Source organism: Amphiura filiformis, chromosome 5 (assembly GCF_039555335.1).
Source record: "Amphiura filiformis chromosome 5, Afil_fr2py, whole genome shotgun sequence".
Taxonomy (NCBI): Eukaryota; Metazoa; Echinodermata; class Ophiuroidea; order Amphilepidida; family Amphiuridae; genus Amphiura; species Amphiura filiformis.
Window position 1 is genome coordinate 64,796,515 of NC_092632.1, and position 12,902 is coordinate 64,809,416.

General features: G+C 40.1%; 1 protein-coding gene across 1 annotated transcript; it reads left to right on the forward strand.

The window, feature by feature from the left end:
* Window positions 1-3,092: 3,092 nt before the first annotated feature.
* LOC140152330 (V(D)J recombination-activating protein 1-like) lies at window positions 3,093-3,674 on the forward strand. Its single transcript, XM_072174632.1, has one exon. The coding sequence runs from the start codon at window positions 3,093-3,095 to the stop codon at window positions 3,672-3,674; it is 582 nt and encodes a 193-aa protein (XP_072030733.1).
* Window positions 3,675-12,902: the final 9,228 nt, after the last annotated feature.

Below are 12,902 nucleotides of genomic sequence, written 5' to 3' on the forward strand. Positions count from 1 at the left end.
TATTATTATTATTATTATTATGTATGATGTATCCATGTATGGATGAAAGATAGCACCTTATGACTTGTTGGAATCCTCAGTAAGGCCTAAACCATCAAAGCCTAGAATTCAACTAGCTGTGAATCGCAGCAAGTTCCAGCGGCAAAGTGCATGATGATCTTTCTATAATGAAGACATGGTTGAATTGTTGGATGCATTTCACTGTATCAAGCGGTTTGGTCGAGCCTGCACATCAGAGGCCCACCCTGCTTATTCACAGTTAATGTGTTTGTTGTCAAGAGCTTTTTCCCTAATTGACAAAGAAGATCTGGCATCACTAAAACATGCACGGGAGCATCTGAACATGTCTGGCAAACCAACCAAGAAAGAAGTAAGACGATACTGTAGGACTGTCATATCACATCCACAGGAATTACAGAAACGTGTGGAAGCAGTTATTCATACTTTTGTAAGTGTTAGCGATACATCTGGTGTATGAATTGAGTAAAGTTAAAGAAGCAGGAATTACATGGGTAGACAGATGGTGCTGTACCAGTAGTCCTACATCATCTCTCTAAAAAGGTGAAGCACTGACACCTTCATGTGGTGAGGAGAAGAATAGTGACGATGTAGAGGATGATGATGTATGTATGATGTATCCATGTATGGATGAAAGATAGCACCTTATGACTTGTTGGAATCCTCAGTAAGGCCTAAACCATCAAAGCCTAGAATTCAACTAGCTGTGAATCGCAGCAAGTTCCAGCGGCAAAGTGCATGACGATCTTTCTATAATGAAGACATGGTTGAATTGTTGGATGCATTTCACTGTATCAGGCAGTTTGGTCGTGCCTGTACATCAGAGGCCCACCCTGCTTATCCACAGTTTATGTGTTTGTTGTCAAGTGTTTTTTTCCTTATTGACAAAGAAGATCTGGCATCACTGAAACATGCACGGGAGCATCTGAACATGTCTGGCGAACCAACCAAGCAAGAAGTAAGACGATACTGTAGGACCGTCATACGTACTCATCCACAGGAATTACAGGAACGTGTGGAAGCAATTATTCATACTTTTGTAAGTGTTAGCGATACTTCTGGTGTATGAATTGAGTAAAGTTGAAAAAGCAGGAATTACCTGGGTAGACAGATGGTGCTGTACCAGTAGTCCTACATCATCTCTCAAAAAAGGTGAAGCACTGGCACCTTCATGTGGTGAGGAGAAGAATAGTGACGATGTAGAGGATGATGATGTATGTATGATGTATCCATGTATGGATGAAAGATAGCACCTTATGACTTGTTGGAATCCTCAGTAAGGCCTAACCCATCAAAGCCTAGAATTCAACTAGCTGTGAATCACAGCAAGTTCCAGCGGCAAAGTGCATGACGATCTTTCTATAATGAAGACATGGTTGAATTGTTAGATGCATTTCACTGTATCAAGCGGTTTGGTTGAGCCTATACATCAGAGGCCCACCCTGCTTATATCCACAGTTTATGTGTTTGTTGTCAAGTGCTTTTTCCCTAATTGACAAAGAAGATCTGGCATCACTAAAACATGCACGGGAGCATCTGAACACATCTGGCGAACCAACCAAGAAAGAAGGAAGACGATACTGTAGGACCGTCATACCTCATCCACAGGAATTACAGAAACGTGTGGAAGCAATTATTCATACTTTTGTAAGTGTTAGCGATACATCTGGTGTATGAATTGAGTAAAGTTGAAGATGGTGCTGTACCAGTAGTCCTACATCATCTCTCAAAAAAGGTGAAGCACTGGCACCTTCATGTGGTGAGGAGAAGAACAGTGACGATGTAGTGGATGATGATGTATGTATGATGTATCCATGTATGGATGAAAGATAGCACCTTATGACTTGTTGGAATCCTCAGTAAGGCCTAAACCATCAAAGCATAGAATTCAACTAGCTGTGAATCGCAGCAAGTTCCAGCGGCAAAGTGCATGACGATCTTTCTATAATGAAGACATGGTTGAATTGTTAGATGCATTTCACTGTATCAAGCGGTTTGGTCGAGCCTGTACATTAGAGGCCCACCCTGCTTATCCAGTTTATGTGTTTGTTGTCAAGTGCTTTTTCCCTAATTGACAAAGAAGATCTGGCATCACTGAATCATGCACGGGAGCATCTGAACACATCTGGCGAGCCAACCAAGAAAGAAGTAAGACGATACTGTAGGACCGTCATACCTCATCCACAGGAATTACAGAAACGTGTGGAAGCAATTATTCATACTTTTGTAAGTGTATAGTGATACATCTGGTGTATGAATTGAGTAAAGTTGAAGATGGTGCTGTACCAGTAGTCCTACATCATCTCTCAAAAAAGGTGAAGCACTGACACCTTCATGTGGTGAGGAGAAGAATAGTGACGATGTAGAGGATGATGATGTATGTATGATGTATCCATGTATGGGTGAAAGATAGCACCTTATGACTTGTTGGAATCCTCAGTAAGGCCTAAACCATCAAAGCCTAGAATTCATCTAGCTGTGAATTGCAGCAAGTTCCAGCGGCAAAGTACATGACGATCTTTCTATAATGAAGACATGGTTGAATTGTTAGATGCATTTCACTGTATCAAGCGGTTTGGTCGAGCCTGTACATCAGAGGCACACCCTGCTTATCCACAGTTTATGTGTTTGTTGTCAAGTGCTTTTTCCCTAATTGACAAAGAAGATCTAGCATCATTAAAACATGCACAGGAGCATCTGAACATGTCTGGCGAACCAACCAAGAAAGAAGTAAGACGATACTGTAGGACCGTCATATCACGTCTACATGTACAGGAATTACAGAAACGTGTGAAAGCAATTATTCATACTTTTGTAAGTGTTAGCGATACATAGGTGTACGAATTGAGTCAAGTTCTGATAGCATTAGCTGACGAAAATGACTACACAGCATTTACAACGATGATGGAGCCTTTGCTACAGGAGCGCAACCATTTATCAGAAGAGTTACTATTTCAACATGGTGAGGCAACATGGAACTTCAAATGCAAATTTGTTGCTACCATGTATGACGAAAAATTGGAAAGAAAGGCCACAGGATTGGCAGGCAGCTCATCAGAATATCTCTGCACACTATGCGAATCCACGCGCCAAGATGGCAGATCCATTCAAATACTCCGATCACAAGGAGTGATGAAAGAAATCAAGAATTAATCGATGAGAGGACTGATAACGACAACAGCGAGACTTACAAGACATTCACTCACAATTCAAAGGGGGTTAAAGCAGACTTGTTCATCAAGAACACTCCTCATATAGATACGTTACATTGCGAAATAAACTCTGCGGTATGGCTGAAGAAGATCTATGTTCGGGAAATTGCCAGTTCACTACATTGGTCCAAGAAATCACATGAAAACGAGTTGAAGCAGGCCGAGGAGTTGCTTGATAAGAAGCTACGGCAGAAATGTGGCCTTCAAAGACGGCTGATGCAGCCAGGTAATTACTCCCGTAAGCTGCTTTCCGATAAATGCATAGCTGTTGTGATTTCTGCTGTTCAACAACTGATAGACCAGTACCGCAAATTAAAGAAGGTCTGGAAGTCCACACGGCCACTGGAATCATGTCCATCGGCAGTCCAAGAGTACAGAGAAAATACAAGTGCTTTTATGGACACTCGCCATCCTCAGTCATCTAGGGGATACCAGAACCGATAATGGTGAGGGCTGGAACGCCAGGCGAGGTAGTGGCAGAGGACAGAGTTGGATGAACTAGCTCTACAAAAACCAAACGGCTCTTTTCAGAGCCACCATTTCGTTGTAAAAGAGAGATGATTTTGTGTCAATAAAATGCCCCTTGTTTTGTTTTGCTTTACTTCTATTTTAATTCATTATTCCAAAAGAATTTTGGATTTTGTGTTTTACTTTTATAAGCTCTAGAGGCAAGGAATTGCATTAGGGCTTGAGCGTTTCACTGTTCTTTCTAGCCCTGCAGGGCCTATATAAAATAAACTCACTTGGAGTGTTTAGTCGTCATATGGGAGTCTCCGGCCTCGGGGCTACGCCCCTGCGGCCTTGCTGTTTTTTCGTGTTAATTTAAAAATATTAGTCTGCTTACGCAGACATTTTTTTCATACAAAAACAGTTGATAATTTTAATTGGTTGAGTAGAAGAATTTTGGGAAATTTGGATGAATTTTGAAAGATCTGAAAGTTTTGGTAAATAGATACTTTTGAGAGCCTGAGAATAAGGTGGTATCATTGGATGGTTCATTTAATTAAAAAGGGGAAAAAATGGTATGCATGTTTGAGGTAATACTGCTAAGTTTCGAAAGATAGAAGTGGTATTAGATTTCTTCAACATGACCAAATAAAGATATACTACTATTCTAATTCAAAAGATAAAAGTGGTATATTTTGGTAAACACATATACTTCACTTAAGGGCTGGGGTATGAGCGTTTGGACAGTATTTATTTTGGGACATTAGAGCACATCAGACATATCGAATTGCATTCTGAATACGAAGAATGTCATTCTGATATCAAATAATTTTGATTTTTTGAAATTCGCAATTTAATACACATTTTATGGCAAATCATTAAAATTTATATTTTCGATATTTAACAGTACTTGAAGTAAACTTTATAAATCTGATGATTTATACTTAAAGTGTATGTAGGTGGGATGAAAAGCCGACGATCAATTGAAAATTTTGACCTTTTCATTATTGAAGATAATGGATTTTTTTCACAAAACACCAAAAAAAATTAGGTCTTTTTGGGAAAAAAATCCATATCTTCAATATGAAAGGTCAAAATTTTCAATTGACCGTCGGCTTTTTCCTCCCAGCTACATACACTTTAAGAATATATCATTAGATTTATATAATTTACTTTGAGGACTGTTATATATCAAAAATTTGAAAAATATCAAATTTTTATAATTTGTCATAAAATTTGTATTATATTGTGATTTTCAAAAATGAAAATTATTTGATATCAGAAAGACATGATTCGTATTCATAATGCAATTCGATAGGTCTGAGGTGCTCTCATGTCCCACAAAAAATACTGTCGAAACGCAATAAACGCACATTTTAGATCCCTTAAACATGTTTAAGAAAGTAGTACTTTTTATATATATAATATATGTATCATAAAAGATTCGTAACTTTGAAATGTTTCAAATGATGAGACATATTTTGGATATTTTAATTCATAAATTTACCCCTTTGTGGTTTTGATTTTGGAACTGGAGGCAGGTTCCGTCCAGGGTCCGTTATCTTTTTAAATTCACTGTATCAGGCAGTGAGGTCGTGCCTGTACATCAGAGGCACACCCTGCTTATCCACAGTTTATTCATTGTTGTCAAGTGCTTTTTCCCTAATTGACAAAGAAAATCTGGCATCACTAAAATGTGTACGGGAGCATCTGAACATGTCTGGCAAACCAACCAAGAAAGAAGTAAGACGATACTGTAGGACCGTCATACATACTCATCCACAGGAATTACAGAAACGTGTGGAAGCAGTTATTCATACTTTTGTAAGTGTTAGCGATGCATCTATCTATTTGTCACTTGACAAATTTATTGTCTTGAAAGTGAAAAGAGAGTTGAACAGCCCTTAGACTTCCTTTGGAAGATGCTGAGTTTGAAGCCTCTAACACTGAAATTTTAACTGAAGTTGAAGGTGAAGATTCTGCATCTGTACTGACCTCTACACCAAAGCTTAGGGCACCAACACCAACAAAAAAAGTCGTCGGGAGATGGTTCGTAACACATATGCTGGTAAATGTACTTATTGGCCACATACCAATCGGAAGTGACCAAAGATACCATCAATGACCTTCTTGCAAAACATTGAGGGAAAGACCGCATGAGTGTTATCGTTTCAGAATATTCTAAGATGGTTGTTGATGCATCCAGTGACCCTCACAGTGAGTCACAGATGACCAACCAATGTTTCCTTCAAGTGTATGAGGCAGATCAACAGGCAGAATGAAGGAAATGCAGCAGTGAATTTTTCAGCTGCACAGACTGAACAGGTTGAAAATGTTACCAAGTTGATGAGACAACCTCAGTTAGTGCCGACCCACATCGTTTCATCTCCAAATTCACAGGCCATTTCTTCAACAAGTACAGTTTCAGTACCTACTTCAATGCATATGGGACAGAGGAAGAAGAGAAAGAGAAAGAAATGGGTATACACAGATTGATTGTAAAAGTTGTTTACGTTCATTTACATCTTTAGTCTTTGGTACAAGTAGAGCTGAATCTATACCAGACTACTACAGCTGGTTTGGGTCATCAACTGAAGATGATAGTGTGTCTCACTCTCCCATGGGAGGGAGTTTTCTGAGTGACAGTACATGTAGTTTGGATTTCCCAAGTAGCCAAGTGGAAAGGACACAACTGTCCACTAACAGTCCTGTGCCATCATATTGCACAAATTGCACAGATAAAGAGGTCATGGATATAATTTAAAACACAATTTTGTTCTTTTTTCTTAATGTATTGAATTTGTTTTGCTTTATTTAGTATTATTGTATAATTGAAACCTTATGTACAGAGTGCCACAACATCACGCTGTGCGTTTAGTGGCATCCTCATCCACTGCTTCTCATACTTTTATCACTTTTGTCATATTTTACAACGTTCCTCACTATTTTGTAAAAGAAATTATTCTGCATTATGTTTATAATTGAATGGATGAAAAATAAACTGAACTGAACTAAAGGAGAAAAAAATCCTCAGTCAGGGTCTTTAAACATGGGTTGAAATTGCCAATATTGTGGCCAGCCCAAATCTAAAACCAGTGGCACTGGCAATGCTTATCTTCTTCCAAACATACACATTGGTCCAAAAGAGGTGTGCTATCACTACTATCCTCAGAAAATTGCTGACAAGTTGAGAATTTCTCCAATCACTACGTTTTCAGAATTTCAATTATTATCAAAAGTTGACTCAATCAAATTTTTTTCTTTTTGCAGACCAACTACAAATTTGAGGACCTACGGGTACCAATGCCAGCCGAAACCCCTAGTCTATGCCGAGTGTATGAATTGCTGCTAAGAATCCATGGCAACGACAAAGAGGAGTAACAAGATCTACCAACACCAACGTACACGTTTTCTGAGGACGCGTTAAACACATTAGCGCTACAGCATGATGTACATGTCAAGAGACAATCAGAAATTCAAGATGATGCCAACGTCGTGGGGTACTCGCAAAATAAATAGGCCAACTTGCACGGTTGTGTGGTGTTCTGCAGGCAATGTAGCAAGCATTTAACTCCGTAGATGAGATCGAGAATGAAGATGTTGAAGCTGAAAATTGGAACTATGTTATTGATAATGACACTTGCCAGAAATCGATTCTAATCATGGATTATCTGATAGAGCAATGCCACCAGAGGTAATTCTGGTAAGAGGGGTGAGATGCCAAAGGCGGGCATTCCTGCACCATCAAATAAGGTAGTTCAAAAGGCCATGTTCAAAAGTAACATGTCTCATGTATACAGGATCCACCGAATGTGCCCCTCAACACCAGCACTGGTCGGATCACCAAAGGTGGCATCAGCCTGCCGGTGTTTAGATGTGCCTGTGGTGCAACCTCCTTGGAATGCTTTCATCTTCATCTGGCAAGATTTATACCGGGAACATCTGCAAATTCTGTCAATGTCCAGGTATACTTACTGGATGGTATCAGCAGATGGAATGTTATGAGGGCTGTCAGCTCACTCATCCGGTGCCAGGAAAAGGTCAACAAGTTGTTGATGGCAATCCATAATAAGAAGATCCATCCTCATAGCCATGTCCCTGCTAAATATACAGGAGAGGACATGGTGTGAGAGGAGAGGAGAGGACAAAGGTGACCAAGAAGTTAACCGACACTGCCGCAGCATGGGCCACAACCGTTGGCAATGAGAAGGGTGAAGTTCTCTAGGTTATTCTCACCACATCTGAAGAAACAACATCACTTCAGAAGATAGCTGATGGCCTCATGGATAGGTTTGATGGTGCTGGGGTAGAACCACCACACCTCCTCTGCTGCAGTGAATCTGGGATGTCAAGGTTCCAGGTTCTCTTCAACAGATGGCCCAAGCTGCAAGTGCACCATGACATATGGCCCTATATGAGACGAATGGCATTGAGCTGCTCATCAGAGTCCCATCCACTCTATGGAATATTCATGAAACGCCTTTCAGGATGTATTTTCGAGTGGGATTGTGTCGATTACAAGGAGCTAATGGCAGCTAAGAGGGGTGAGATGCATATGCTGAAGGCTGGCATTCCTGCACCATCAAATAAGGCAGTTAAGGCCATCACGAAATATGAGTTGGCCCGTCATTGTCGCCGAAAGACAAGAGGTGCTGACAAGACAACAGAGTTGATAGATTGTTGCTCTTGTCCTTGTCATGAGCAACAGATGTCTTGGGCGTGCCACTCTTCCGGAAGGAAATGAATATCATATGGGAAGAGCAAAAGCAACATGTCTCATGTATACAGGTTCCACCGAATGTGCCGCTCTGCACCATCACTGGTTGGATCACCAAAGGTGGCATCAGCCTGCAGGTGTTTAGGTGTGCCTATAGTACAACCTCCTTGGAATGTTTTCATCTTCATCTGGCAAGATTTATACCGGGAACATCTACAAACTCTGTTAATGTCCAGGTATACTTACTGGATGGTATCAGCAGATGGAATGCTATGAGGGCTGTCAGCTAACTCATCCGGTGCCAGGAAAAGGTCAACAAGTTGTCGATGGCAATCCATAATAAGATGATCCTTCCTCATAGCCATGCCCCTGCTAAATATACAGGAGAGGACATGGTGTCCAGTACCTTTGGCACAGTAGTCTGAATTTGTTGTGCCCTCAGATTCAGAGCAACTGGAAAAGAAAATTGATGAATCCGGGGAGACCTCGGAGATGGAAGGTGGTGATGATGAGCTGGAACATATTCCCACACCCAGTACACCCAGTGGTGCTTCTTCGGGCACGTACCCTGGGAAACAGTCCCACTGCATTGCAACACAATCTGCAACAGCAACACATGGCTGAAAAAACTGGCTGTCTACCTCAGTGACTGCCAACACCATCAGAAAGGTTTGTAGGCACTGAAGTTTGCCCCAGCAATATACGAGGAAACAGCAAGAATGCGAGATCTACCACAGGCTAAATGGTTCCTTGCCGTATATGTGAGAGATGTATGGACACGTCTCCCATAGCTCCGAGCATCGATTACATGTTTATGGTTCGGTCATCAAAATTGATTCAACCAAGGTGACCAAGAAGTTGACCGATACTGCCGCAGCTTGGGCCACAACCGTTGGCAATGAGAAGGGTGAAATTCTCTAGGTAATTCTCGCCACATCTGAGGGAACGGCCTGCTCATGGATAGGTTTGATGGTGTTGGGGTAGAACCACCACATCTCCTCTACACAGACAGAGACTGCTGCAGTGAATCTGGGATGTCAAGGTTCCAGGTTCTCTTCAACAGATGGCCCGAGCTGCAAGCGCACCTTGACAATGGCACTATATGAGAATAATGGCACTAGGCTGTTTATGACACATCAAAATGTCCAGGCCGTGATCATGAATATAAGTTATTTTTACCAAGCCCCTCTGCTTGTGAAACTGGGCCAGCACAAATATCCTAAGAAGATAAAATTATAGCACAATTGTTGGACCTTACCAAAGAACAGCAGCAAACATGCATAGTGAGCTTGATTAATGTCAGGGACCATGATAACAAAAACTTTCTCGCAAGAGAATTAGGCAAGAGCCAATCTGATGCAGTTACAATATCAGGCAAATACAAAAGTTTAGCAGAGCTTTGTAAATATAATGCAAGTCATTTCCTTGCAAAACACAAAAAACAACTGCGCAAATTAATAAATATCTTCTGGGGATAACCAATGGAAATGGTTCTGAAATTGTGTAAATTACCCCACTTAACATAGCACTCTTATCATTTATGAGAAATCCAACAGCATATATTGGACATGACAAGTCCATTGTCATGAAAGTGAATGGGACAAGTTCTCCAGGTGGTTCCTATACAACTGTGACCAACTGGGTCAGAGTTAAATGCACTTTCCCCAAAATGCCCAGAAGGTGATGTTGTTGGCATATTCGACAACAACCAAGTTATCGGACATCGGTAGAACTTACAAAGTCACACCACAGAACAAGGTAAAGTGTTCAGTGACTACAAATTGCATGTGGATATAGCAATGAAAATGTTATGCCAGGTAAATGGCTGGAGCAAAGTAATGAAGAGTAATGACAGTACTGAGATTGAATAATTCAACTGAGCCACCATTTACGGATCTCAAGGTAGCTCGACCACAGTGAACAGATGGCATAAATCGCAGAGCACATCAGAAATGCTGCCCACCACCATCACCTTAGGCCAAAAAAAAAAGGTTTGTCTCAAAGCTCACGAGAAATTTAAAAACAAATGCGAGTGCGATTTTTTTTTTTTTTATTCCCGACTTTTTTCATGGTATTTTGAGAAAAAGTCTGATTTTTGCTGATTTTTCTGGAAAAAACTAAAAAATGTTTTTTTGAAATAAAAAAAATTTCCGCATTTGTTTTTTGTCAAATCGTGGGATTTTACAAACGCGCGCGCAAGCTTTGAGACGAACCTTCTTTTTTTTTTTTTTTGCCTTATAAATGTTTGGCAGACATATCTACAGGAAAAGGGGAACAATCACTAGTAACAGTAACCGGTACAGTGATCCATATAGCCTATTTAAATATAAGGGAGTGTTCATTCATATACTTCGGTGGGTGGCTGGTCAAAATTTGCAGGGCACAAAAAGTTTTATATTGCAAAAAGTAGGGGCACAAAAACTTCACTTTAAAGGAGGGGGTCAAAAAGTTTAGTCGATTTTGCACCACGCCAGTATTTATGAACACTCCCTAATGCTGTACTATATGTAAATAACTTAGTGGCAAAATATGCAAGAAAACACTTTCAGTATGAAGTTTACTTGGCTACAAATGTAGAATATGAGAAGACAATGGTGCATTGAATAGCAATTTGATGACAGATGATTATTTCTTTTTTGCTAAATTGCATGAAGATTGAATTGATGATTGTGCGCCATGCTTTTCAGAGGACCATGGTAATCACTACATGCAACACACTCTGGTTTGGTGACAATATTCCAGAAGCATTGTACAGCTCGTACCACTGCTGATAAAGTTGTTGAGTCGCAATCTGTTTCTGGGGAGCTGCCTTCCGCTGCAGTTATGCAGATACCACTGTCTAGGACAACTGACTGGCTTCATAGAATGATACAGGGAGCAAAGTCAATAGAGGCCCTTCATGAACTTATCGATTGGCTCCAAACAAAGGATTTGAGCCGGTGCCCTTCACCGTAGTTATGGCGGAGTGCAGTCCATTCAATCAAATGTTGTCATCAATCGATTTGATTGTAGTGCAGGGTTATGTGTGTGAGACGAACTGTCACAGTAGATTGCAATCATGCTTTTGTTGAATGCATTTGAGTAGTCAGCCATATTTACGGGATGATACGTCACATGCAAGGCCTCTATAGGGGGAAAGTAAGAAAAACATATTAATGCAGGGTGCATGGCAAACAACTTCTTCAGAAGGCCATACAGTTTCATGGGAAACGATTTCCGCTGTGGGGTTTATTTGGAAGTTGTGTGCTAAGAACCAAAGTCAAAGAATGTATAAGTAGTGATAGAATAATTAGAGCAAGGCCTAAAAAGTGCCGATGTACCGATCCAGAAGCAAGCAACACATGGAAATGGTCATGGATGGGGCATGGGTGGAGTATACTGTGGCTTGGCAGCTCGAGACTGTCAGATTTGATAAGAACAATTCTGCAGCCTGGTTTCCAGATGAAAGGAAGGACCCAGCTTATACTGTAATACACTAGTCAAAGGAACATTGTGTAACACTATGAGGGGTACCCGTCAAAGATATGCAAGACATATAGAGACCACCAAAAAAGAAGACAACACAAAATTACTAAGCAGTTTTGGAATAAAGCCAGCCACTAGTTACACTTGTCAATCAAAAGCAAAGCAAAGTTGGATTAATACAAAAGATCACACCAGTACCTTTTGGATCATGCTTACAAAGATTTGGGAAGTATGTGATAAGTTTATAATCGGTATAACAAATTATTTTAATCTAAATGTACAACATGAATTTTTTTGTTTGTTACAAACTAAATTTCAAATCTAAGAGTACTTCATCAAGAATGTACATTCCAGCTCTGCTCCTTATATGCTCTATTGTTTCCAATTATTTTCTCAACTTATATTATTTAATTCACTGTGTAATGTGAATGTAAATTATTTATTTAATAATTTTGTATCCGATTGATAGTTCTTATCTTACAATTCTCCAATTTTCATTTCTTCAATTAACATCTGTGTTAGACTTCAGGAGATTCATCGGCAGTCAGAGTCGAAACTCATTTCTCTACTTCATGATGCTCGTCATGGGAATTTTAGTCCGTCATCATTGTCTCTTCTGAATTTGTCAACTAGGCCCTTGAATGATCAAATGTTGTGTTAGACTTCATTCGCGCAGAGAGGATGTAGAGATGTACAATAATCACAGGATAGGCAAGTTCCAGGGTGAGAAGTTTGAGTACAAGGTGTGCGATTCTGGTTGAGACAAATCCATTCTAAAATCTTGTAGTGCCCAGTTGAAGGTTGGAGCCCCGGTTATACGTGTCAAGAATATGTTTCATGTATTTTCTTCACTTGTCAGCGGTTTATTAGGTACAGTGACAGAAATATCTTCAGCTGGCCCTATTTTTTCTGAGAATGGACTGTCCTTCTGTGTAAGATCGTGTGATTTTCCTAAATACAATTCCAGCGACATAAGTAAGAAACTGAGAGAAGTAAACTTCCTTGAATTATCTAATTACAACATCGGGAAAGAGATTTAAAGA